The following is a 27,358-nucleotide window of genomic DNA, read 5'->3' on the forward strand; positions in this document are numbered from 1 at the left end:
ACTGTGTGGCACAATGTATCACGATGGCGTCCCAGAGCGGTGAGCAGGCCCCGCACACGGCAGTGATCGCTCAGGCCTTTTATTGCCATTGGGTCTGTGACTGTCAGTGGTGGTTTCAGGAGCAACAGGCAGGTCAGAAAACAGTGGCTGGGAAGCTCTTTGAAGAGAGGGCCGAGGCGGGAGCAAGGAGGCTCAGAACCTGACGAAGGTGGCGTCGATCTGCCGCACGGTGGGGAGGGCCAGCATGATCTTCCGCCTGTACTGGGGGTCCCTCTGCAGGGGGTTCCGCTCCAGGTACACCGTCTCCAGGCTCTTGGCTCCCTTCAGCTCGTCGAGGTCGCTCCAGCTCTCGAGGAGGTTGTCGTTCATCTGGGAGGACACGCGCACACGTGAGCACACACACTGGAGGGCCCTGGCACAGGCCCGCCTGGAGCCCCTGCCCCGCCCGGACGCGAGGCACAGGGGCACCTGGGTCCTCCCCACCCAGGAGCTGGGTGGGTGGCTTGGTCTTAAACCTCCCCCGGCACCCCGCGGAGCCTTCCGTCCCCTCTTGGTACACCTGGTCACCTTTCAGCAGGGCTGCAGGTGGAAGGGCACCTGTACGTGCCCCGAGCTGGGCCGTGTCGCCTCGACAGGGGCAAACCCGAATCAGGATAGGCAGAGGAGAGATGCCGTGGCTCTGACCGTGGCCCTGGCCCCCTCTCTCAGTAAAGAGCTAAAGTGGGTTTGGGGAGCCCTGTTTTCACAGAGCTTCTTGAGGACCTGTGACATCACCTGCTTTGGGAAATCTAGATTCCCACCACCCAGAGCTCGGCCCTTGTGGAGGAACGGAAGCCTCCTCCTGAGCTGAGTCACAGGCCCTGAGACTAAGAGCGGCCGTCGGCTGTCAGCCTGCAGGGACCTTCACTGGACAACCACAGCGGAGGACAGTGCAAAACGGGGCCTGCGGGGAAGCAGCCTGCCCTCCATGGGACAAGGGTAACTGCAGTCAGTGGGTTAATGTGAGCCTGCCTAAAATGCAGGATCACAGTAATGATGCACGTACCTTAAACACTTTAGGATAACACACACAGAAACACATTCATTAACCAGGTACTCATATGACTCTGCTTAGAAGAAATAAGATGATTTTGTGGCACACTCTATTTAAAAACCTGTCTCTAATATCATCAGCAGTTGATATTAGATTCAGGCTCCCAGCACTGGCAGAGGATGTGGTGCAGTGCCCACCTTCTCTTTTTCAATACAGTGGACCCCTGAACAACACAGGGGTTGAAGGGCTGACCACCATGCAAAACTGTGTCTAACTTCCAACTCCCCAAAAACTTCACTAGTAGCCTACTGTTGATCAGAAGCCCTACTGAAACATTAACAGTCAATTAACACATATTTTACATGTTAACGTGTATATACACTGTATTTATACAATAAAGCTAGAGAAAAGAAGATGGTTTTTCAAATTGTCATGAATCCTCCCCAAATTTTCCAAAGTATTTATTGGAAAATACCTGTGTGTATGTGGCCCTGTGCGGCCCCGGCCCATGCTGTCCGGGACCGCTGCGTGGCGGTTATCTGTCTCTGGCCCCAGCGTGCTCCCCGCCTCGCAGATCACGGCACTTCCTTTAGTCCACGTGGTGTGCTATTTTATAGACTCCTGGTCTTGTCAAATTTACAATGTTTCTTATTTCTTAGTACAACCAGCCACAGGAGAGTTTTCTCCAGTTTTAGTACAACGTAGAACTGGGAATCTCACTCATCATCAATGGTGCATTGTGAATGATGTCTTTGATACAGAGAACTTTTAGAGATTCTCATTTTTGTATTTTTCCAAAAATGGAACCCGAAACCATTTACCTCGGTTGTTTCCATAGCCATTCCAGAATCTCCCGAGCCTGGGCTCGGGTGGAGATAAAACAGGGCCTTTACTGGCTGTGAGGGAGTGGGGCTGGGGCGTGGGGTGCTCACAGAGGCGCCCCGTCGCTTTAAGAGCGCCTCTCCCCAGGGTGCGGCTTCCGGTCTCTTCTGACCCTGAGTACCTCCCACCTCCTCACGGGTTTTCCTGCTAAATGAAGCCTACTTGTAAAAGAAGCCCAGCTGACTGTCTTGCAGAGCACCGCCCGCTCTGGGTTTCTGCACGGGTGCCCCGTGGTGCCAGGGTGCCGCTTAGCTTGTTCTAGCCCTCCTGCATCCTGTAGACTTGAAGTGAGCCTAATGCCTGCTTGGGGCACACTCATTCTGGCAGGTAAGCTTTACAGATGAATCCCAGTGGGGGGCCCGTGCCCCGGCTGCCCCACCACCAGGATGCTAAGTTTGATCATGTGGTAGGTGGTGACCCTTGATGACTCTGGGGAGCACATCCCCCTTTGCAGTTAGCACATTCTCTGTACAGAGACACTGGCACATGGGTAAACAAGCAGCTCTGCAGTGACTTCAGTGTGCAGGGATGATCCCTGCCTCAGCCACAGGGACTCGGTGACAGACGCCTCCCTGGCTGATGATTCCCAGCAGACAACCTCATGCTTTTCAAGACCCAACCTTGTAGGATGTACGTTTCTCCATTGCAATGGTTTTTGGCTGACTTCTATATAGAAAACCTGCGTTTACTTTCCTCCAAACTCTGTTTTATACAAAACAGGTGTAGTACAAGATGCATTCCACACACAGCTGGTAGAACACCAAAATCACTTTTTCCTGAAAACCTACAGCACAGTTCAGCAAAGGGGATGTGTGTCTTGCATGCTGACTGAATCAAAGGTGTTATCTGTGACTTCACATGAACCTGAGATTCAAGAAAGAGCAAGAGAGAAGCCAGTCTTTTCCTGACCCAACCACAGAGGTGAAATCCTGTCATTCTGCTGTATTCTCTGCGTTAGAAGTGAATCAGTAAGGCCAACGTGCACTCACAGGAGGGGTGACGTGGGTGTGAGTCCAGGGCCTTGGGTGGAGGCACATTAGCAATGGCCCCCCACCACTTCTACTGGCACTTTTCCTCCCTGTGAGGAGCCACACTCACTGCCTCTCTGCCCACCTAGACTGGGGCCACTACACTGCTGAGCCGGGCTTCTGTCCCCATCCTTTAGAAGGTGCTGTGCAGGCTCGGCCACAGGCTTTGGAGCCTCCTCTGCCTGACGGGGCATCCGGTGTTGGACAGCCCCCACCCTGGGGCTGACGCCAGTGTCTCTGAGCACTGGGTGGCCACTGCAGCCGCCCTCTGCCCGGACTGGCTGAGTTTTGCCCCGTGCACCTGCAGGTCATTCTTTGGCTAAGGAGTCCGAAGGCTGACTTCTGGGCTCCTTCTCTTTGAGGCAACCTCCCTGCAGGGAACCTGCCCTGAGAACCCAGCCAGCAGAGCTCCACTTCTGCTTCCTGTGCCCAGAGAGGCGGCCGCCCTCTGGCTGGGCCCAAGTTCCCTTCTCTCAAGGCACAGCCTGTAAACAGCCACTGTGCACACTTGGCCATATTGTAGCTGTTTATGGTGCAACGGTATGACTGGCGCCGCTACACCTTCATGCCTAAAACTGGCCAAACCCAAAAGTAACACTCGCCGCTTTCTTAACCCCTTTGACCTGGCATCTCTCTTGAATGGGGAATGCCAGGCGGGGTCCTACTCCCATTATGGAGTTGCTTACCCTGTAAAACACTTAAAGTCGTTTCAAAATCATAATACCAATATTACTCCCAATAGAACTGCTGAGTGAAGTCCAAGGCTCCTTTGGAGTTATTTTTGTCATTAGAACATCTCACAAAGGCCACACAGTCAGAGCACTGTTTTCAGAGTCCCTTTAAACAACTCTTTCCTTGTGTGGCTGTTGTACTAATCTAAATTGTTTTGGGGTCCTTTGTTTCAGCTCATTTTCAACTGTAGGTTAAAACCTTTTTCCTGATGTGCAAAGCATTTCCAAAGCCCTAACTGTGTGAACGTGTGTACTCAGAGAAGTCGGTCCCACGCCTGCCTCCTTGCACCCCCACTGTGGCCACTAGGTAGTCAATGCTTCTAGTGTTTCTCATTAGTGGTTTCTTTGCAATAAACAACTGGAAAACAGGACAAACAGAGATGAAACAAGTGTTCTCACAAGCTGGACAAAGGTGGTCCAGGACGGAGGCCCCTGAGGGAAGGGACCCTGCCTGGGGCCCTCCCTGGACCACAGGGAGGGAGCCTGGGCAGCACCCACCGCCACACTGAGTTGAGGTGGTGTCCACAGTCTGGGGGTGCAGAGGCAGATGGGCCTTCTGGAGAGGAGTGGGCCATGAAGCAAAAAGGCTCCAGAAATCCACCCTTGAACTTGGACTCAAACTAAGCTGTGAGAAGTAGAGTAAAACCCTATAGATTGGCCAATGAAAAAGCCCCAGGAAGCCCTGAGCCGATCGATGGGCAGAGCAGGCCAGGGGGGGGAATGCGTCTGTGCTTTCAACAAGCAGAGCGGAGAGATGGCATTCAACACCCAGGACACTCCCCGGAGACCCAGGAAGCCACAGCCTAGGAACAGGGCACCCTGCCTCGGGCACTACTAGGGGGCAGGCCTCTTAGCTCCACTGGAAGAGCTAAGCAGGCCTCAAAGACCAATCAGGGTCTTCACTGTCTGCCAGATAAAAGGTCCAATACACTTTAAAGAAAAACAACAAAAATCTAGACACCCAGTAATTTGACACCATAATGCCTAGTTTCCTGTTTCTCCCCTAGAGACCAGCTATAGCTCAGTACAGCTCACCTGTGACGTGGGCACAGCACAGTCTGACGGTTCCTAGTTTGCAACTTCCCCTCTGGGAATCAATTCCTCAGCTGTAAAATGGGGGCATCCCGCAGGCTTCAAGGGTTGTCGCGACCATCAGACAGCGAGGGAGGGCATTGTGAAGGGAGGGCACTGTACAAATCCTAACTTTACTGTCTCTGTCTGGTGGTCCAAGAAACAGGACTCCCCTGGGTGTTCCAGGGCCGGGTGCTACCCAGCCTCCAGCAACTGCCAGCCTGCCTGCCTGTCTTCCTAGCCTCGCTGGCCCCTACCTGTGGCCTTAGCACCCCATGGCCCATGCTGGTCCCTGGCAGGGCAGGCAGAGGGAGGGGTCACACACGTCAGAAACACTGCTTCGGATCAGCAGCCTTCCCAAACTCACTCCCTGATTCTGCCAGGCACCTCTGCCCGCTGCCCAGGTCCCCGCCTCTGGATGGCTGGCCCTGTCATTTGGTTTCTCTGTGGGCTCCGCTGGCCTCTTCAGAACCAAACCCCTTCGTCCCAACCCCACCAGCCCACCCCGGCTGCACCTTCCTCGCGGCGGCTCACTTGCTCCCCAGCCCGGGAACACCTTTCCCACCGTCTCGCCCTGGTTTCTGTCTTCCCAGACCCACTCTGGCACCACCCAAAGACCCAGTGCTACTAACAAGGAGAAGGGGCATGTCCACAGCATGCTTCCTGTTTTCTAGGGAAAGCCGGACGCTCTCTGAAGATGAGGAGAGGAGAACGTACAGGGTGTAAGTGGGGTGAGCAGCGTGGCTAGACAAGGAAGAGTCACGCCTCGGACCCAGCAGGAATCCTGGACCAGACCCACCACACGGAGGACAGCACTCACGCTGCAGCGTCTCAGGTGAAACGCGTGGTGGAGCCAGGAGCTGGGCGGCGGGCAGCAGGATGCCTCAGGGGAACACCTGAGTGGGTCCTGGCACTGAGGACCGCCCCTCGCTGATCACTGTGCAACCCCTTTAGAGGGTCTCACAGCTCCTTACGTCCTGTCCACCTACTGGCTCTACAGAACTGCTCCCGAGAAACATGCCTAATACCATGAGGCAAACACAGGTGAGTTCCAGGATGACAGATTGCAGACACCCCACTGCTTCCCCTTCTCCGTGCTGGCACACATTCGCACTGAAGGCACCGGCCCCTTGGCTGTGTCTGGAAACCTTTTAGGTGCACAGCGATTCTCCAATTTAACTATAGTTAGTGCAGGGCTTCTCACACTTCCCTGCAGATTCGCACTGCTGACTGCACGGCACTGTCAGAACACCCACCTCGACTTAGTCTGCATCCGGGGGGGCCACGGGGCTGGAGAGCCTGCATTTTTAACAAGCTCCCCAGTGATGCTGGCGGCATAAGGCCATGGACAGAGCCAGTACCAGACACCCATGGCGGCACCACCCCAGGCCCACTCCCGCCGAGGATCTCGGGGCTGGAGCTCCCACGTCCATTCACACCACACCACACCAGCAGGACGTGCAGATGAGCATCGCCAGTCGCAGCGTGTCAGACTCACCCAGAATTCCTGCAGCTCTGTTAGGTGGCTGATGTTTTCAATCTTTTTTATTCTATTTGACGCAATGTCCAACATGGTGAGTTTGTTCTAAAACAAGGAAATAGAATTTTTCCTGGGTCATCTCAGTTCAACAATGACTCAGTGTCGTGCTGAGCTTGAGGCAGGGGAGAGCCCCCCTCCCTCAGAACATGACAGAACATGACCTGCCAGGGAGGCGACACGTGCCTGCTTCCTGCAGCCCACCCAGCCTCTCTGCTGTAATTTATGCCTATAAGCCTCACAACCACCCCATCGAGCTCTCATTTTCCCTGGGATTTTGAAACTGGTTCTGTCAGACCCAAGCCCCAGGCTCCCAAATCCCCGTTCGCAAAGACCCAGGGAGATACACAGTCCTGGGAAGAGCAGAATAACCCCTGCCTAAAAGCAGAGGGAGGCCTGGGGCTCCAGGAGGCTCCCAGGGCCGTCCGGGATGGGCTTCGAAGAAGGGGTGATGATTGTAGCAACGTTTGTTTGGTGCTTATCTTGAGGGAACATAAAATACCACAATACCAAGTAATCCTTAAAATAGTATTTCCTTCTTCATTGACAGGGAGGAGCTGCCCGGGCACAGCAGAGGGCGCAGAGGGGGCCACTCCCGGTGGTGGCCCTCCTCCCGGCAAGAGGCCCCCAGGAGGAAGGGGCAGAGAGGAGAGCCTGGGTGCTGGGAAGGGCAGGTCTGGAGCGGGCCTGGGATTCACAGGATGGAAGAGAGGCGGGCGGATGCCTGGCCCTGGGCGTCGGGCGTGTGGAGACCACGCTGTGTCCATAGTGTGTATGCCTTGACCCTTTGCTCTAAGATGTGCCCAGCAGACACTTTCCAATACACACTGAGCCTGAGTCATTTTTTAAGGTCAGAGTTTCATGACTTAACGGAGAACACGACTGCAGTGATCATGAAGTCTGTCAGAGCTCGCATTGCTTGCCCAAGTTTGTTTAAACAAAGAGTTGGTAAGTTCTTCTCCAATCAAAAGGGGAACATCTAGGAGTTGGCTGACAGCCTGGATGGAAGTTCCTTCCCCTGCTCTCTGCCTATTTCTGACTGAGGACTCCCTTCTGACATTTTCCACTGTATACCTATGATTATTATTCCAAATCCTTCCAAGTGCTAAGAGGAAGTTAAAGAATGTCCCAATAGAACAAAACCCGCAATGCAGACGCATTCAGCCAACAGAGCTGCCGATTCAGAAGCGCTCTGGCCTGGTCTGACTCCGTGGGGGCCGGGCCCTCACCGTGGCTCATCCCATCTCACAGAGCGCTGGCCTCGCCATGCTCCCAGAAGCCACGTGGCCCTCGGGCTGGGCACAGGCATGCCTGGGAGGGGTCCTCCGCCGGCTTCTGTAGGGCCCATCGTGCCTGGTCGGATTACTGAGGGACTGCAGCTTGGCAGGAGGCTCCCTCCTGCAGGGCTTCTGAGCAAACAGGGACTTAGGAGAACCCGTAGAAGAGGGGCCTGTGTGCAACAACAGGCCAGCAACAGGCCAGGCCCACTAACACAGCGCCCGCAGCCCTCTGCCACCCTTCTGCGGTGCTCACATGCAAGCACGAGGTGGGGGAGGCCAGCGAGGCCAACGTGTTCTGAAACAGGGCAACGGGATCCTCGTGCGGCCCCAGTGCGGAGGCTCCGTAGCAGGGGCGTTCTGGCTGCCAGAACTGGTCCAAAGCCCTGAGCACAGCTATGCAGTTGCGTGTTAACACATCTCATAATTTTTGGGGAAGCTGGACAAAGTTCCCAAAGCCCATTCAAAGGCAAACCAATGAGAACTGCTTAGCAAAAGGGAGGGCACACACACACCAAGACTGCGCTACTGGACCTCGCGGGAGCACAGCAGGGGCGGGCAGGACACCTGCTGGGCAGCAGGAAGACCCAGGGGCCTGCGATGTTCCAGGACAGTGGCTCTGCCATCTGCGAGGAAGGCGCCTTTACTTCCTTAGCTCCCACACACATTCCAGATGAATCAGAGAAACCAGAAGAAAACACAGGTGAGCCCTGGGCCTCTAGCTGAGCAGGAGCCCGGGGGAAGGGCCGGCATGCAGTGCCGAGCCTCACAGTGACCCGACGGCCTTCGGAGCTCATGCTGCTTTGTGCTGTTTGCTTCGGAGACCCAAGAATGACCCAGGGGTGAACCCACACGGTGGGCAGCACTCCTACTGGTAAATCCTCAACTTTGCTTCTTCCCCAGGGGCCTGGGACCAGCTGCTCCTTTGGACCATGCTGCCAACATGCCCTCTCCTGGGTGGGTGCTCGCTGTGGACTGCAGGGCCTTGGCACGGGAAGACCGGGTAGCAGGAGGGGCCCCAGTGCTCCTCACAAGCGTGGGCCCGACAAGCTGGGCATCCTGTGTGTACCCCCCACATGGCTCTGCTTGTGCGGCCTCCATCCCAGCCCCACCTCTCAGAACCATGCCTCAGCCTGGCACTCTGGGCCACCTGAGCGTGTGCCGGTTCAAGCTCACCAGCTGGTTGCCGGGGGAGGACGGGGACTAATCTTACCATGAGCAAGTTCTGACTCTTCCAAAATTTTATGTAGATGTTGGTGAGATGAAACTCAGCACGTATCTTTCCCCCAAAACATTTCTCATGGTGACTAGGCTCAGGGGCTTAGGCAGAGAGGCCAAAAGAGCCTTTACTAAGAATGAAACTGTTCACAGTAACAAAAGTGGCCAATCCAGTTACATTGGCTGGTAATTAAACAAAACAGAAAAACCCTCAGTAAATCGAATGAGAAAAAGTATTTTATTTGCTGTGAGTACTAGACTGAGGAGGGCAGGGCCACCAGGAGCCTTTGTGCTGGGTCAAGGTGGGGCGGGATGAGCACGCCCAGTCAGGCTGCAAGGCCTGCTGAAAATCGGGGCTGAGAAGCAGGGCTGAGGCAGCCACTGGACAGGAGTGGGGACAGCGGCCACTGTCATCACCACTAGCCCTCTGTAGTGCAGGGCGCCTGGAGCAGGCACAGTCGTTCTTACCGTCCTCCCCCGAGCCCATAGTGCTGCGGAGGCACATCTCCCACCAGCTTAGAGACGGCACCCTGGCTGCAGCAAAGCGGCCACTGAACGCTCACTCCAGGGAGCGTGGAGACCACCACACATACACAGTCCCCAGCGTGGGGAGGGCTACTGAGCTTCCAGGGCTCTAAGGTCCCCATGATAAACGTCTGGAGGTGCTGATGGTACCTAAGCCCAGGCCAGAGGCCAGGGTGTGCTGGCCCACCAGCCGCCCATGCCCATACGTCCCAGACAGACAAGCACACATCTTACATTGTTCTCCAGGCCCTCAATGACCTCGATGCCATTGTGGCTGAGATACAGCTCCCTCAGGTTCACCAGGCTCTGCAGACCCTCGATCTTGGTCAGCCGGTTGCTCTGCAAGAGGGAGAGTCAACAGCTGTCAGAGCAGTGCAGGGGCAAGACCAAAGGGCTGATGGGAAAGAAGGTGTCTCCTCTTCAAGAGCCGTAGCGATAGGGCGTCGCACCAAAGATGGGCCAGAGCAGAAAAGGAGGTCAGAATCTTGGTCTGCTGCACTGGCTAAAATTCATGCGGTGGGTAAAAGGCTTTTTGGCTGAGAAGCCACGTTTTAGGGGCACTTGGGGAAGGTCCCCTCCAGTTAGCTCAGTGACTCAAGGGTCACACCAGGGAATATTAAGACAGACAGCGACCCCCGCTTTCAGTATGCACTGTGCTCGGGGCTGAGCGGAGGCTGCAGAGCATCTGCTTTACAAGAGGCGTGCGCGGCTGAGGCTCCTGCTGCCCCAGGGCAGCCCCGCACGGCGGGTGGCGGGGGTCTGACTCCACTCTTTTGCTTCTGACAGAAAAGGTGACGGGAGGCTGGGCAAATGTGGGCCCTTACCAGCTCCCAGACACAGGGTCTGCCGGCTCCAGGGTTCGCAGACGTGGAAGGAATCGCTTCCACCACTGAGCCAAACACTTCAGGAGGAATCAGAACAAACCGAACCTACTGAAGAGCCCCTTTTGGCTAAAACTCACAGAGGACTTGGACTAGAAAAAGGACTGTGACCCTGAAAGAGGGAAATTTGAGCCCGACATGGACTTGCACAAAGTCTGCGAGACCTGACGTCTCCGTGGCTCACTGAGGTGGGAAGAGGCGGTGGGCCCGGACACAGGGGGAGGCACGCTCCCGGCCGCTCAGCAGCCCTGGCCCGGCGGGCGTCCGGCAGGGCGGTACCTGCATGCTGAGCACTGTCAGACTGGTCAGGGCATCCAGGTTCTGAAGTTTAGTGATCTTGTTTTTCCCCAAGAACAGACTCTCCAGGCTGGTCAAGGCGTCGATGTTCTCAATGGCCTGTGGGAGGGACAGGGCAGCGGTGAGCCCCCCGAGGCCGACTGGCCGCAGCGGGCAGGGAGCAGCTGTCTGGGGGTCAGCCCCGCACTGCTGGGCAGGCACATACCCCTCGGGAGACTGTCCCGTGAACCCTCCCTGGAGCGTGGCGGGAACACCAGGAGGCTCGGAGGGTCCACGGTCACACCCATGGGCTCCCGGCCCTCGGGTCCTCACAGGGCTCTGGTGCGCTGGGGAACAAACAGTCTGAAAACCCAGAGTGGGGCGACTCCTCAAGTCCCTCTGACTTCTAAAGTTCTGAGTGGACACATCATACTATCCTACATGGATATACCATTAAAATACGTTCCCCAGAGCCCAGGTCTGCACAGAAGAGAGATGCTGGATGTCCTGACCTTGGGATGCCCACTCAGGATTCCTGGAGCAGGGGCCCATGCTCCTTGGTGGTCAGGCCCCCTCAGTCTCTGTAACCCCGCTTGTGTCTCCCAGCTCGGATCCTGCGCTCAGCAGTCACCCCCAGGGCCTTGCATACAGCAGCCAGTCCTGAGCGCTCCTTCCCCCTCCCTGGGTTCCAGCAGACACCAGTAGAGACGCCAGCCGGCCAGGCCATCTCATCCTGCCCGTCACAGCAGGGCTTGGCAGGGGCAGTCTGAGATTCAGGGGGAGTGCACCCCGACTGCTACCGCCTGCGTGCATCTGTGACAAGCTACCTTCCTCTTGGGTCTCCCACGGGAGACACCTGATAAAACGCCGACACCTGGGCCACTGTCTGGTTTTGAGTGGGCTACACTTCGCTATTTGTGGCCCTCCTCTGCTAACAACTGTCACCAGAGGCCCGTGTCAGTACTGCCGCTGTGGCTCACATCCCGCCAGCTCTGGTCACCTTGTGCTGTAGGCGTCCTTCTTCCTTCAGACATGAGAGGAGGGAGCGGTGCTGGGGGCACTCACCTGGGCGGCCCCGCTCCCCTGGGATGCCAGGTGGGCTCTGAGCCACCCCCTGGCTGAGCTGGCAGATGTGCTCATCTTTCCCGCTGACCTGCCCCACACCAGTCCTCTGACTGCTCCCCCAGCTCTTCTCTGAGGCTCTAAGTCAGCTGAGTAAGGGCCCGTCTGCGTCCATGGAAAAGGAACTGCGTCTGCTTCCCACTCCGCCTGCTGCTCCCAGGTCGGTGGAGGCAGCATCTAATGCGGGCTGATCCGCGGTTGTACCCTGGGGTCATGGGCCAACCAGGCACCGAGCTGCCACATGCTTCCTGGGGCCCCAGCTGTGGAGGCCGGGCCACTGCGAGCCGCTTTGCCCTGCGTGGGGCACTTTCATCTCAGAGGCTCCCTGGAGGACACAACATTGGCACATTCGAAAGCAACATGCTCAGGGCTGGTTGGTCCACCTCCTGCAGGATGTACATGGGATGGTTTACTAAGGGTCTAGGTCGTGGTTTGGATGGAGAGCGAGTGAAATCTCTGTGCAGAAAGGCTAGACCCCTGCATCTGGGTGAACAGTCAATTAATGCTGACCTCCAGACAGCATTTTTTCTTAAAAAATACTGTTTCCAAAAAAAAAAATTATAGCATGTGATGAAACTAGGCGCCCCCTCCCCCCGGGCCCCCACAGGCCACGCACATTGCCGCCCCCGCAGCCTCACCTACCCGGATGCGGTTAGACCCCAGCTCTAACATCTGTAGCTGCTGAAGGCTGCTCATGTTCTCGATCTTGGTGATCTTGTTGTTGACCAAGAAGAGTTTTCTCAGTCGCGTCAACTTGTCAATCCCTTCAATGTTTCGCAGCAAATTAAAAGAAATATCTAGAATCCTGGGAACAGGAAAGATATTTACTGCTTAATAAGCATAGGTCGCACAGAATTCAGAACCTCACTAACTCAGAGGCGGCACCCTCTTCCGGCAGCCCGTACACTGCCCAGGGGACAGCTGGGGGCAACCTCCAAGACGCCCACCTGCACAGGACTGTGCTGAGGGCAGAAACTATGCCAGCCTCCAGTCAAAGGTCTGATTTGCAGGTTGAGACTGTGGGCAGGCCAATGTCACCCAGGACCGCCAGGTGCAGGGCAGGACCCTGGCAGACACAGGAGCCCCCAGGGTTGAGAGCTGGGGCATAGGGTTGGTTTTGGGGAGATGGGACAGGTACCCCAGTTGCTTCCCCAGGTCTCACGACTCACTCCAACTCTGTCAGCGCCTCCAGATTCTCAATCTTCTTGATCTGGTTGTCATAAAGATCCAGCTCTCGAAGACTCTGTAACTCCTCCAAATTCTCAATGCATTTAATTAAATTTTGACGGAGGCAGAGAGTCTGGGGGATGGAAAAAGGGCAGTTGACGTAGGCAGTGGAGGCCACAAGACAGTGTGAGCTGCGTCACAGGGCAGAGGACAAGCCTTCCAGGTGGGAGGATGCGGTTTCCACTCTCCTGCTGTGTCCTAGAAGGGTGCTGACCTTGGCCAGGTCGGGCGGACACCCACAGGGAGCAGACCTACTTGGAGAGGGAGGCGTTGGTCAAGCTTGGGAGCATGGCCTATCTCCACCTGTCTGCAGGCTCCGAAGTGAGTTAGGGACCGTGCAGTTCGGTGTGCGAGCTGCAGCAGGACACGCCCCTCAGCCTCCTGGACTGCTTGAATCCCGCCAGGTGTGGAGCGAAGGGAGCTCAGGTGCTGTGCGTGCCGGCCAGCACTCCTGCAGCACCGACTCTCAGCAACAGGTCCCCTATGTCCCTCAGGTGGGCTAGGCCCCAGGGTCACCGAGCCCCCTCACCTTCACTTTCTTCAGCACTTCAAACCCTTCGATCTTCCCAATGCGGTAGTGGTTCAGGTCAATGTCCTGAAACAAAGCAGAAAGCCAGCTGAGCTGCAGGCAGAAGCCTAAAGACGTGCTTCCTGGGACAGGAGCTACAAGGAGGCCAGCTGGTGGGTGGAAGACGCTCTTTGGTTTACCTATGACTTCAAAGTTTTGTGTGATGCTGACCCTCCAAAAGAGAAGTATAAAGGACCCCTCTCTCACCCTCTAGCCCCCGTGAGCACAGACATCAGCCTCAGTTTGGAGGAGATGAACCTGCTCCCGTCACTGTGGGTGGCTAGCTGCAGGCTTGGGGGAGAGCCCACGGCAGGCTGTCCCACAGCAGGCGGTCTTCCCCAGGCCCCGAGGCGTTGATGCACGGTGCTTTTCCAATGGTGGGGATGGTAGGACCCCACCAGCAATAACGTGATCATCTGACCATGTGATTTATGAGTCTAAGGTGTTTTGTTTGCTACACAGCCCTCAGTGGTTAAACAGAAGCAGGACGGCAATCATGGTATTGAAAAGGATGCCCTGGTGGTCAGAGGTCTGGCCCTGAGGCCAGGTTAAGCAGGTGGCCTTACCTCTGCCTCTCGGTCCAGGTTAATGGTTTCCATGTCCACAGGCAACTCCTGTCCTTCTGAAAAAGCAACAAGAAGAAAAGCCCACTCAAAGTCCCTGAGCATCGGAGGAGGGCTGTGATCTGTGTTGCTTGGCTCACTGAGCTAACCTGAAGGCAGAGGAGTGGCCAGCGGGGGCTACTCAGCAGGGGCAGCACCCTGTTCCAGAAACGGTCATCTTTCAAGCATGCTGAGTTTCCTGAATTCGGCTACTGGCAAGTCTCCAAACTCCCATCTGTGCCACTGAAGTTCCCAAGAAAGGAATGTGGCTGCTGCTGTCATCAGAAAGGAGGGGCCAGGCCAGCTGAGCCACAGGTGAGCCCAGTTGGCACTGGGGAGCCTGCCTGCCAGCGGTGCCCGGGCTGCCTCACCTAACAGCAGCCCGCCCTCCCATGGCCTTTCTTTCCTTGTCTGTGGCACTAAATCAGGCCGCCCGAACACAGACCACGTTCCAAAACACGCCTTTCACTGCTTGGAAAAGTGGAACATCTGTAAACACTTCTCTGGCTTTGTTTATCCATAGATTTACAGGAGATCACCCAACCTAAGACTGAATAAAAGGAGTCGGGCAAAACCCAGAGATGTGGGGGCAGGTGGTGTCCCGGCGCACGGACTTTCTGCGACTAAGTCAGTGAGGGAAGCTTTCACTCGCCATCTCCCTGCAATCGTTCCACCCACATCACTTCCAGAATACCAACACTGAAGTTCCCAAGTAAATGCCTGGTGCTTTTGTGGTAATTGCCTTCTACCTTAAAATTAGGTTGCCATAGTTACCAATCATCTTCACTGGCACAGAGAGCATATTATCTTAAAAATTAATTAGAAAAAGAATGAATTTGTTGCTTTCAACTGTAATAGTAATAATGTACAGTTACCAATATGCTAAAAGGACCATGTACTGTATATAAATCTGGAAAATGCAGAAGGTACAAGGCCCTCTCAAACCCCATGAGGCCCTCACCATCAGTCTGGTGTTCTCTCTTACGCGGATAAGACTACATACTACTACTGACACTTTTTTTTTTTTGGTATCATTAATCTACAATTACTTGAAGAACATTATGTTTACTAGGCTCCCCCCTTCACCAAGTCCCCCCCACATACCCCTTCACAGTCACTGTCCATCTGCGTCTACTACTGACACTTTTAAAATGAGATTCGGACATGCCCACTCTTCGGAACTGTGCTTTTTCCACCTGGTAATTTATCTCAGATACTTTTCTGTCTATTCAAGTGGTTTTCCTCATTCTTCTCAATGTAAATTGACTTTCTAAGCAAACAAAAAAGGGCTTAGATCATGGCTGACGAGGGTGAAGACCACCATTCTGAGCTGAGAACCTAATTTTTCTCATCTCTCAACTCAATTTGTTGCTGTTAACAAATTGCTATCAGGATAGTTGCCCTGTAAAACTGTCTTCCTAACGTGCAGGCAATTTGGACAATGATTCGCAGGCTTATAATCTGAAGCAAGATTCAGAAATGACTTCTCTAAAATATTGAAAGTGCTATTCTGAAATCAGTTCGCTGTCCCAGGAAAGACAAGCATGGGGGCGAGCCATGGTATTTACTTCAAATCTGTTTCTCAACAAAAGGTTAATGAAACAGTTTACTGATTCTGTCCCAGATGACACTTCAGTACCAATATTATCAGAAATAGGATTCTGCCTTCAGTGGAATTAGAAAAAACTGCAGCCTGCCTTCAGGGGCCATCAATGACCCAGCTTGCTAAGGGAGTGCCTCAGGGGAATTGGCTCCCAGAGGGCCGGTCCAGTAGCTTCCAGGCCACTGAGGGCCTCAAATGTACGGCAGCAAAGATCAGTCAGATAAACCTGTCTCTCACAGCAGGGCTCCCAGGACCCACCCAGCACGGCCACCTGGGGGCAGACCCCAGGCAGCACAGCCCCACCTGCTCACCCCAGTGAGCGTAAGGTCAACCTGGCCTGGTACCTTCTGGGTCCTCTTCGCCCCGCTCTCCTCCATCTTTCAGGCCGTGCTCGCTGAGGTCTGCCCCGATGCTGCCGCTCTGCTTCTTCCCTTCTTCATCACCTGATTCTTCAGATTCAACCCGCCTGTCAACTGAATCCACACCCGTCAGTTAAGAATTCACATTCACTTTACGTGACCTTTGAGGGACGCGTAACAGGCTGACTTTTAGTTTCAGTTTTAAGTCCAAAAGATTTCATTCAAAAACATTTGTCGAATCCGTTCAAGGAGCACTTGAGTGTCTTCCACGTCCCAGGCACCATCTGAAGTGTGCAGTGATGGGGAGAACATGGGGGTGGGGAGGGATGGAGCGAGGAGGCCACGAACTTGTGAAGAATTGCCAGGTGATCCAAAAGCCCCAGATCATTTTTGATTAAACGTACTAATGGTAAATGCAGTGACGCGCCTCCTGAGCGGCTGGCTTTTGGCCTGGATATCCACGTGGGGACGACCGTCATGACCCTACCGTCACACGCCTTCATCCATGCTCCACTATTCATTTGGCCAAGAAAGTCAGCCCAGTTCACAGGCCCTCATTCCGAGAGAAATCAAGACTAACTCAAATCAGACTGCGGACAGGAGGAGCTCTGATGGAAAGGGAAAGACAGTGAACAGTGCACAACGCCCACATAAAGTCACTGAAGCTCAACGTCAGCAGAGTGACACTGGCTCAATGCTTTGAAAGGCTGGTAAGTATTTTCTGAATTAATAAATAAGGCAATAACTGAATGTGGCAGACTGGTACAAATCTTTGGCAAGATAGCCAAATAATTTTCCTTTTTCCTAAGATTTTTTGACCTCTTCTGGAAGTGTCTAGCAGACCCGAAGCTCTGACACAGCACTCGGAATCACAAACCATACGGAAAGTGTTCTCTTTCCCACCTGCAGCCTGTCCACAGAGGGGTGTGCTCTGAGTGGAAGGAAGTCCTATTTCATTTTTGTGTCTCCCGATGGGCCTGCCAAAGCAATACCCAGGAAAAGGCTGCTGGGGAAAGCAAGTTCTCAGGAAATCCACCTCCAAAACTCCCAAATCCAGCCCTTCGTCTCTTCCTGGCAACTGCCGTGGCCCGGCCACTTTCCCTGTGGCGCAGGCTCCTGCCTGGCCTCCTAAGTGGGCTCCCTGTTGCCTGTCCAGCTCTGACTGATTGATACTCCACTGCGAGAGCATTTGATCTGAGTCTAAAATCCAAATCTGGTCTTTGACTCCAAAAATTTCTGCAATGCCAGTGGATCTTCCTGAGTTTCATCTTGTGCCCAAACACACAGCTTTGGTAGGTGTTTCCTTTTCCAAGCGTCAGTTCCCCCATCTGTAGGAAGAAGCTACTATATAGTATAGCACCTGCACACTAGAGCTGCTGTCAGGAGTAAATGAGAAAGGGCACTAGAGCAGCGAGCGTGTGCACGACAGGCCACAGACATTCACTACATCAGTTATTACCAGGCACATGGCACTCTGTGCTCAAGGCCAGGGGAGAGCAAGTTGTACTGGGCACTAACTAGTCTGCAGCAGCTGAGCCCAGGGTGGGAGGGGCTTGGCTGATGAAGAGCAGCCAGGGTGAAACCTGGGACTCTAGCCTGAGGGTAACAGGGATCTGGGCATGGGAGTGCAGATCAGCATATAAGGTGACTTTGGAGTACTGGGGACAACAGGCTGGCTCAGGGCATCGGCAGTGGGAATGGAAGAGGTACCGGAGACCGGAGACATTAAGGAAGTACAGGCATCAGTTTGTGGATTGACTGTGGGGGAGAAACACCTAGGTTTTGTACCTACCATTTACCAAGACAGGGAAACAGATGACGAGGAAGCAGGAGTAGATGGGGGAAGGGGGAAGGAGGAGGGTAGGAAGAAGCACTTCCTTGCCTGAAAAGAGCCAGGGTCCGAGTCTAAGACGGCTCAGCAAGACCCTCCTACCGCCTTTTCTCACCAGCCTCACGGCGCTCTCCTCCCTTATCCAATACGACTGCTATTCTGGGTCAAACTCTCCTGCAAACAGCTCACGTTCTCTCACACCCCTGTGCCTTTGCGTGGTTTCCTTGGCCTGAAACGATCTTTGATCTCTCCCCTACCCTATCCCCAGCGTGGCTGATTTGTGGTCGTCCTTCAAGGTTCAGATGGAGGCTGGCTTTGGTCGTGCACAGATCGCTCCCAACCTGCCAGCTCGTCCTTCACCCCGACCCTAACAAATGACACAGGGGGGAGCGGCTGCTCTTCTGGAGCTCTGTACCCCGCCCACGAAACCAGCCCAGCCAAATGCATATAAGCATTCGACGTGCCTGATTTTCCAATTTGGGTTATGCGTGTGTGTATGCATAATTATATGCACATATATGCATGAAATTGTTTCAACAAAGCGAAATATTTTAATTTAGACTTTTGGGAACTATGACAGCTTTGAAAAACAGGCACCCGCTCTTCTAGAACTCAGTCTCTGGGCTCCCTGTCACCCCTTCCCCACAACCTATTGGCTTTCGAGAAGACCCTTCTCCGCCCCACTACGGTCACCGGTGAGCCACTCGGGCGGGTCCCACGGCGCCCTTCGCCTTGTCTCCCCGTTAGCTGCCAAGACCTCCCTGCGGGTCAGGCTCAGAGGGTCGGGGCGCGGACCACCAGCCGGCGGACACCGGGCGCCGAGGCCGGCGCGCCGTCAGTCCCCACCCATCGACCGGCTCGCGCCGCCGCTCTCCCTCCGCCGGGTCCGGCGCCTCCCCGGCGCTGCCGCCCCCGCCCCGCCCCGGCGAGCCGAGCCTGCGAGCAGCTGTCAGAGGGGCGCGCGGCGGAGCCTGGGCCGCGGCCGGAGGCGGGCAGCCCCATCTTCCTCGAGCAAGGCGGTGCGGGTCGCCGCCCCCGACCGCTGGGCCCTTCGCCGCTGCCCCGGGAGCCGCTCACCCTCCATCATTTCCTGCGACTGGTGCTGGCCCGCGCCGCATTCTGCCGCCATGTTGGCTGCTCGTCCCCTTTCCGGAATCTGTCGCCTCAGGCGCCTCAGCCAATCAGGGCTCCAGCTCCGAGCCTACCTAGCCAATGGAATCCCAGTGCAGGGCTGAGTCCCTGGCGCGCCCGAGCCCCTGCGCTTCATGGGAGTTGTAGTGCAGCCGCGAGGCCGCACTTACCGGGAGCCCCTGCGTCGCCGACCTCACCTCCCCGCAGGTAACTGGACAGCGACTGCGAGGGAAGAAGGCAGGGGCAGTCCGGGCCGCACGCACGGAGCCGTGGCTGCAGGAGAGCGGGGAGGCGAATCCGAGACATGTTCTGGGCTCGTGGGCTCATAGAGGGACACGCCGGGGCGGTCTCTGCGTGGGGCTGCAGAGTGCGGGCCAATCGAGTGCGTCCCTGGCCTCAGGGCCGCGTCTGTACCGTGGGCCGATTGTGTCCTGGCATCGCCGCGCGGACTGAGCCCGTGTGAAGGGACCGCCTCTAGTTAACGCTCAGCGTGTGGCGCCCGCGGTCGAGCGCGGATGGGAGGCCGGAGGCCGGGAACCAGGGGGTAGGACCCGCTCCGTTTGCAGGTGCCGGGACAATCCACTGCCGGCGCCGAAGCCCCCGTCGGCCGCTCGGGTATGAGTGGCTCCTGATGGAGCCTCCCGCGTCCCCCACCTCCAGGCGCGCTCCGCGCTGCTCACCCTTCTTTCGAGACCGGAGGAAACGGTTTCCTCCAGGCTGGAGGAGGCTCGGTCTCTTTTGGCCCCTCTGCGGCGCCGTAGCGGTACTTGGCGCGTCCCTAGCAACCGTTAGCGCGGGCTTCTGCCCGCCGGCTCTCTGGATCCCGCCTTCAGGTGCCGCTGATTGGCTTTTAAGGCTTGTCAATCGGTGCGAGTCGCTCTGCGATTGGCTGATGGACTAGCGGCGATAGGCTCCCTCCCGGCGGGGTGAAGTGAACTTGGTGGAGTGACCCTCGCTTTCCCCAGGTGAGATTCGTGTGCTTCGGGGCGCCTGGCCGGGCTCTGCGGGGTCCCGCCGGCCTCGGCGCGGCTGTCCGACCAGCCCAAAGCTCGGGGCTCGTGCGGGCCGCGGCCGTTTGCCTGCCAGCCTCTGGGCGCGGCTGCTTGGCCCTGCGCCGCCCGGACTGAACGCGTGCGTCTGTCAGTCCCGCCTGCTCCCCGGAGTAGGCTTCCGGGAGGCTCGGGGGGCCTGGCCCGCGGGGCCCTGCGCCGCGCACGAAGCCCGTCGATGCTGGGCGGAGCCCGCGAGGTGGCGCGCACGCCCCTGCCTCCCTCCGCTTCCTTCACGACCCACGCGCGCCCCGGCGTCCCCCTCCTCACCCGGTTCTCCACCCAGGGCCCCGCCGCGGCCCGAGCTCCGAACTCGGATGCGGCCGTGATGCCTGGCAGCCCCTGGCCTTCCACACCCCATCGCCCAGATAAATCCATGTCAAGTCCAGGTTGAAGTTTCGCTTCTGGGTTCCTCTTTCCATCTCTCTGCCGTTGCCTGGGTTACCGTAACATTTCTCCTCCCCGCCCTCACCCGGGCGCCTTTGCCCCTGGAGGGATCTTTGTGAAAATGTGTATCTGGCAGTGTTACTACCAAGCACGGACCTTTTTAAAGTCAGTCTTTGGGAAAGAATGCAGACTGCCTGGGCAGGCGTGGGAGGTCCGGTGGCTCGCCCATGTCCTCCTGTTCTCTCACCGGTGTGCTGAACTCGTCCCACGGGAGCTCTGGGGATCTTTGCCTTAAGGCGCCTCTGCCAGGCAGGCTTCTTCATTCCACTTTGCTGGGCTCGGTTCTGCCGGAAGCTTTGCTGGCCTGGATCTGGAGGTGCGCTTTGCTTACACCCTCCACCAGAGCAGTCATCATCCTGGGTATTCTTTTAAGATGCTCCATGCCAGAAACATACAGTCCCAGAATGGCTCTGATGGTGAGTCAAGTTACCCCTAAACCTGAAGTCCAGAGGAAGGTAGATTGTAGGGTGGCTCAAAATGACATCTTTGCCATTTTCTGCTCTGTTGTCCACTGTGTTAACTTCATGCTGAAGTTGATTTTGCTCCTGGGTGTTCGACAGTGGTGGGAGCAGTCGAAGCTATTTGCTTTCTAGCTGTGTTTTGGTGGGAGAAAGGTGGTTGCTTCCAGAAGTTTAGCAACAAGTATTTTCCCAGAAATTCCCTGCACACCTATCCTGGCTGCTGTTAGGTCCTGCCATGCCTTCTGGAACCAAAAGGCACAACAGGAATAGGATGCCTCTGAAGATCCATTCGGTGCTGTATTCAGGTTCCCATGTTTTCTGCTTGGAGCAGGTACCGAAAACAAAACAAAAAACAAACAAAAAAGCCATTCTAAAAATCGAGGCCTGGGCTTCTGGGCATTTCTAGTTAGTGTTTGAGTCAAACTAGTGAAAAAGAAAGCGATCTCAGCTTGCCTGAAGCTGGGCTCTGTGCTCTCGGGGCCAGGGGAGGCTCTGCAGAGGCGCTGTGGGCCTGTTCCTGTGATGCGGGCGTGCTGAGCAGTGCTGAGCAGGCCCACAGGGACTGCCGCCGGCACAGAAGGCACAGAAAGAAAAAGGATTCCCTTTCCTGCCTCCACCTCCCGACCTATCAGCTTCAGGCACTATTTATCTACTTCCTCCAGTGAAACAGAACATTGCTTGTCCTTACCCTTCCCTCCTTTCCCTTTTCTTGTTATTTTTACAAAGTAAACTTCTATAATATTTACACTGTTTTCTGAAGAGTTTTATTATTGTTTTTTTACAAAGTAGAGTTTTGTAACATTTGCAGTGTAATCTGAAGCACGTCAATGTGCTTTTGTCTATAGGTTGGTTGTAGTAGAAAACTAAACTATGATACATTATTGTTATTTGTTGTAGAAATAATGAGTGTATTTAGATGCTTAGAGAAGGAAATGCAAACCCCTGACATTTAAATGTTGCTACTTGAAGGAAAGCAACCTGTTCTAATAGTTTAATATTTAATTTCTTGCTTTCTACTCACCTTTTGGTTCAGAATTAGCTGCTCTTTTTAGGATCCTGTGCTGGGTATATATGTGTGTATATAAAGCATCTCTTAATTTTTTAGGATGTAGTAGTTGATTTATACAAACAGATAAATGCAATGTTAGTCACAAACCATGACAGTGAAGTCAACACTTTTAAGCCCACCACCCATATGAAGAACCAGGCAGCCCTTTGCCATTGTGCCCTCCCCCGTTCCAGCTTGCTTGGGACTCTCAGAGGAAACAAACCTCCTGCCTGGAGTTTGAGTTTATCACATAAATGTGAATCCCTAAACAGTATATTTCAATTTGGGGGTGGGGTGTTATGAAAAGGGAATTCTGTTGATACGCTTTTGTAACTTGATTTTTTTTTTTTTACTTATGTTGCTACGATTTATCCTTGCTGTGTGTGTAGAAGTTGTTTTCACTGCTGTAATTGATAGCATGAATATACCAGAATTTAAAATCTGTTTTCTTGTTGATGAATGTTGTGTCCTATTCTTTTCCTTTTTTTCTCTTACTATTGTGAACCATGCTGCCCTGAACATTCTTGAGTGACAAGGATTTCTATAGACTTTTAAGTCTAAGAGTAGAATATACTGTTAGAGTAGGTGGATATTTGACTTAAATTGTTTTCTAAAGACATTGTATCATTTTCTTGTGGAGCCACATCTTTATCAACATGGGGTATTATTAGAATTCTTAATTTTCGCTGATTTAATAGATATAAAATAGTCATGATTATGCTAATAAAAGTTAAGCCCTTCATCATAGGTTTATTGGCCACTAGGGTGACCTCTTCTGTGAAATTCTTGTTTCTTTCTCATCCATTTTTCTGTTGGCCTGTGTCTTTAAATTTAAAAAAATTTTAAAAAATTATTGACATTTTAAACTATCTTGGATACTAATTCTCTGATTATATATGTGGCAAATATCTCCTCCCAAGTTGTGACTTACTTCATTTCTTTATATATTTTGTGAACAGACATTAGCGACTTCAAATTTATCAGTGTTATTTTTTAAAAAGCTAGAGCTTTCTGTGTCTTAAGAAAACTTGCCCAACCTAAAGTCTTACAGAAAGTCTTCCCAATTTCCTTCTAAAAGTTCAGTGTTTTGACTTACGGAGATTAAGTCTGGGGACTGATTTTTGCTCAGGATGTGTGCATAGCTCTGTTTTCGTTGTTTCCCATTTGGGAGACGAGTTGCCACAGCACCTTTGTGTGACTGTGAATGGCCTGTACTTCTTATTATTTTTTATTTATTTTGCTATCATTAATGTACAATTATATGAGCAACATTATGGTTACTAGACTTCCCCTATTATCAAGTCCCCACTGATGCCGGGGTTCTTGTTCATGAAGTCGAAGAATGAGCTTCACAAACGCTCAAGGTAGGAGAGCAAGGTATAGGCTTTTATTTAGAGATAAAGTGAGAAGACAGAGCTCCGGCTCACGCCAGGAGGGGACCAGAGAGTCCGTAGTGGTTCGCTGGCTAGGGGGTTTTATAGGCAGTTGAGGATTTTTCGAGAACATGAGAAAAAGTTTAGGGGTGTGGACTTACTAAGTAGTCCTAGAATATTAGAATTAACTTGATACAAGTAACTTCCTGCTCTGTTTTCTCCCTGAGATACCAGCATCTTGGTCTGGGGACAATGAAACAAGGCCACCTGCTCAGCCCCCAAGGTGGGCTGAGGTATTGTTTGCTAAAGAGTAAGTGAAGTGCAGTCTTACCCGTAAAGATGGAATCCTTCTTACCTTTTACTGTGTTATGGTTGGGCTTGCATGCTAAATTAGTTTGCCCAGTTTTGCAAAACCACTTCATCAGGTCTGAAGGAGGAAAGACAGCACATAGGCCTGGGCCTTTTAGCATGTAAAGTGAATTTTATACATGATTATGTGATTAGCATAAAATAAACATGTGCTACTCTTCTATATCTGGGGTACACCAGCTAATCTCACTGAAGAATGACTCCAGAGCTGAATGTTTAACACAGAGTTTTAGTAGAGGGGTTTCCTTGCATGTAGGTACATTGCTCTGACTGTAAATATCCTGCCTTGCTTTTTCCAGAGGCCCTCACCCTGCTCTGATTACACCCACGGTCCCTGTCTCACCACCACATACCCCATTACAATCACTGCCCATCAGCGTAGTAAGATGCTATAGAATCACTACTTGTCTTCTGTGTGTTATACTGTCTTCCCTGTGCCCCCCACCCCCTACATTATGTGTGCTAATCATAATGCCCCTTTTCCCCCCTTATCCCTCCCTTCCCACCCATCCTCCCCAGTCCCTTTCCCTTTGGTAACTGTTAGTCCATTCTTGGGTTCTGTGATTCTGCTGCTGTTTTGTTCCTTCAGTTTTTGCTTTGTTCTTATACTCCACAGATGAGTGAAATCATTTGTTCCTTGTCTTTCTCCACCTGGCTTATTTCACTGAGCATAATACCCTCTAGCTCCATCCATGTTGTTGCAAATGGTAGGATTTGTTTTCTTCTTAGGGCTGAATAATATTCCATTGTGCATATGTACCACATCTTCTTTATCCATTCATCTACTGATGGACACTTAGGTTGCTTCCATTTCTTGGCTATTACAAATAATGCTGTGATAAACATAGGGGTGCATCTGTCTTTTTCAAACTGGGCTGCTGCATTAAAAAAGATTTTTTTTTATTAAAGTATGATTGATATACACTCTTATGAAGGCTCCACATGAAAAAACAATGTGGTTACTACATTTACCCATATTATCAAGTCCCCACCCATACCCCAACGCACTCACTGTCCATCAGTGCATGGGCTGCTGCATTCTTAGGGTAAATTCCTAGGAGTGGAATTCCTGGGTCAAATGGTATTTCTATTTTGAGTTTTTTGAGGAACCTTCATACTGCTTTCCACAATGGTTGAACTAATTTACATTCCCACCAGCAGTGTAGGAGGGTTCCCCTTTCTCCACAACCTCGCCAACATTTGTTATTTGTCTTTTGGATGGTGGAGATCCTAACTGGTGTGAGGTGATATCTCATTGTGGTTTTAATTTGCATTTCTCTGATGACTAGCGATATGGAGCATCTTCTCATGTGCCTGTTGGCCATCTGAATTTCTTCTTTGGAGAACTGTCTGTTCAGCTCCTCTGCCCATTTTTTAATTGGATTATTTGCCTTTTGTTGAGGTGCGTGAGCTCTTTATATATTTTGGATGTCAACCCTTTATCGGATCTGTCATTTATGAATATATTCTCCCGTACTGTAGGGGACCTTTTTGTTCTACTCATGGTGTCCTTTGCTGTACAGAAGCTTTTTAGTTTGATGTAGTCCCACTTGTTCATCTTTGCTTTTGTTTCCCTTGTGAATGGCCTGTATTTCTTCAGGGAGAAGTAGAAGTCCTCAGTGACACATCAGGTGTCCATATGTGACAGCCTTTTGCTGTCCCTTTGATCAGTTCGGTCACTCCTTCCCAAACACGTCGGCACCGTAGAGCGCACTGAGTCTTCACACATGGCCGCCTGAGTGCTTCCCAGGGCCTGGATCTATGGGTTCGTTTCTTTGTTATTGAAGGTGGTTCATTCTCCTGTGTTCCAATGTTTCTTCCTCCACTGTGTCTCCAATCAGATTTTGGGTCATCTCAGTTCCTATCTCTTCTCTCTCATATTTTTATGTTTTCATTTCTCTGTGTTGCTTTCTGGGTTATTTGTTCCAGTGTATCTTTCAATTCACTAATTTTCTTTTTGGTTGTGACTACCTGCCTGTCTTAGCCATCTACTGACACTGAAATTAATGTGGCTGAGATATAAATTACGCACATAAAAATGTGCCAGCGTTAAGTACATAGGTCAGTGAGTACAGCGACATATATACAACCCGGCAGTCACAACCATCATCGGGTCCGAGAGCGCTTTGGTCACCCTAAGTCCTCTCCTTGTGCTCTTTCTCGGTCGACCTCCCTGCCCAATCTGCACTAGCCCCGGACAGCCGCGGCTCTGCTTGGCGTCCCTTAGGCCAGGTCTGTCTCGGGGTCACTGGAGTCCTGCAGGCTGTGGTCCTTAGTGTCTGGCTGCCCTGGCGCGTTGTGATGGTTCTGAGATTCATCCATGCCATTGTTTTTATTTCCAGTTCATTAATTTTATTGCTAAGTAGGGTCCCTCTGTGTGGGACACTTCCATTTGCTTTCCTGTTCTGTGGCTGGACATGTGGGTTGTGTCCAGGTTGGGGCTAGTAGGGATAAAGCTGTTGTAAACATACGTGTGGGAGTCTGTGTGGACGTGTGCTTTCCTTTCTTTTGAGTGGGTGCCTAGCAGTGCATTACTGTGTCCTCAGGCCCCTGGCACACGGCTTCCCAAAGTGTGTGGATATACCATTGCACATTCCCAGCAGCAGCAGAGGGGAGTTCCAGCTGCCCCCCATCCTTACGACACTCAGGTTTCCGTTCTTCTTAACTCAGCCGCCCTACTGGTTGTGTGCTGATAGTTAATTGTGGGTTTAACTTGCATTTCCCTGATTACTAAGAAGTTCAAACATTTTCTCATGTGCTTCTTTGCAATTTGTGTGTCTTCTCTGGTTAACGTACTGTTCAAAACCTTTACCTGCCACCTTCTTTTAAGAAAATTGTGTCAATCTTCTTATGAATCCTTAGGACTTTCTATGTATATGGTCAGGTTTTCTGTGACTCGCTTCGGTCGGGTCTGTGCCCTCCATTACAGGATGAGTGCTTTTTGTTTCTTTTTCCTGCCTTCCGGGTGGGCTGCGGCCTCCAGGACAGTGCTGAGTAGAAGGGGCAGAGTGGACCACTGCACCCTGTGTCTGACCTCGGGAGAGCGTTCAGCTTCTCCCCATTAGGAGTGCTGCTAGCAGTAGGTTTCTATATGTGCTCATTACCAGGTGAGGAATTCTCAATTCCAGATTGCTGAGTATTTTTTCTCATGAAGGGGTATTGGATTTTGTCAAATGCTTTTTCCTGCATCAGTTCATATGATTGTGTGATTTTTCTTCCTGTTTTTCCTCTTTGGCCTATTGATAGGGTGGATCGTGTTGATTTTCAAACGTTAATCACCCCCCGACCCTCCCAAGGAAGCCCTGCGCTGCCCGTTCCTCGCTGCTGCTGGCTTGCTGCTGGGCCGACCTTCCCTTTTGTCAGGGACCTTGTCCTCTCTGTGCATGAGCTGGCGGCCTGTAGTTTTTCTTTCTAGCAACACCTTTGTCTGGTTTTGGTATCAGGAAAATTCTGGCCTCAAAAACTGGGCTGGTTTGTTCCCTCCTTTTTTAATTTCAAGAAGTGTTTATGTAATATTGATGCTATTTCTTTCTCACGTGTCTGATAGAATTCACCAGTGAAGCCAAATCTAGGACCTAGAATTTCCATTGTGGGGAAGTTTTAATTACATGCTGAAACTTAAAAATTTGATTTCCAAAAAGCTGGCTTGACTCTTCAAATCTGGTTAGTTTTGAGAAACCTGCTTGCCCATTTTTGTGACTCCATCTTT

At 52.8% G+C, this 27,358-nt stretch overlaps 2 protein-coding genes and 1 long non-coding RNA gene across 15 annotated transcripts in view; 2 read left to right on the plus strand and 1 right to left on the minus strand.

Annotated features, from left to right (window-relative positions):
- Positions 1–63: 63 nt before the first annotated feature.
- PPP1R7 (protein phosphatase 1 regulatory subunit 7) lies at positions 64–18,983 on the minus strand. Its single transcript, XM_017664760.3, has 10 exons — positions 18,849–18,983; positions 15,926–16,054; positions 13,943–13,998; positions 13,338–13,403; positions 12,751–12,881; positions 12,224–12,386; positions 10,463–10,579; positions 9,537–9,641; positions 6,244–6,330; positions 64–369 (listed from the first exon to the last, which is right to left on the minus strand). The coding sequence occupies exons 1-10, from the start codon at positions 18,898–18,900 to the stop codon at positions 193–195; spliced, it is 1,083 nt and encodes a 360-aa protein (XP_017520249.1). The 5' UTR covers positions 18,901–18,983; the 3' UTR covers positions 64–192.
- LOC108399784 (uncharacterized) lies at positions 601–10,456 on the plus strand. Of its 10 annotated transcripts, none has more exons than XR_012123360.1 (10): positions 601–978; positions 2,003–2,242; positions 2,326–2,545; positions 2,636–2,836; positions 3,849–3,981; positions 5,420–5,580; positions 5,700–5,789; positions 6,833–8,262; positions 8,463–8,516; positions 10,089–10,456. It is a non-coding gene; the product is annotated as an uncharacterized lncRNA (long non-coding RNA). The 10 variants fall into 10 exon arrangements; XR_012123362.1 differs by having other exon boundaries at positions 6,833–7,230; XR_012123363.1 differs by having other exon boundaries at positions 6,833–7,050; positions 7,133–8,516.
- A 138-nt stretch (positions 18,984–19,121) lies between the features above and the next one.
- Positions 19,122–27,358, plus strand: part of PASK (PAS domain containing serine/threonine kinase) — a 38,281-nt gene continuing 30,044 nt past the window's right edge. For all 4 annotated transcript variants that reach the window (XR_012123354.1, XM_073217796.1, XM_073217795.1 and 1 more), the window contains exon 1: positions 19,122–19,867. The gene's annotated coding sequence lies outside the window, so the exon portion shown is untranslated. The remainder of the gene's footprint in view (positions 19,868–27,358) is intronic.

This window comes from Manis javanica, chromosome 12 (genome assembly GCF_040802235.1).
Source record: "Manis javanica isolate MJ-LG chromosome 12, MJ_LKY, whole genome shotgun sequence".
NCBI lineage: Eukaryota > Metazoa > Chordata > Mammalia > Pholidota > Manidae > Manis > Manis javanica.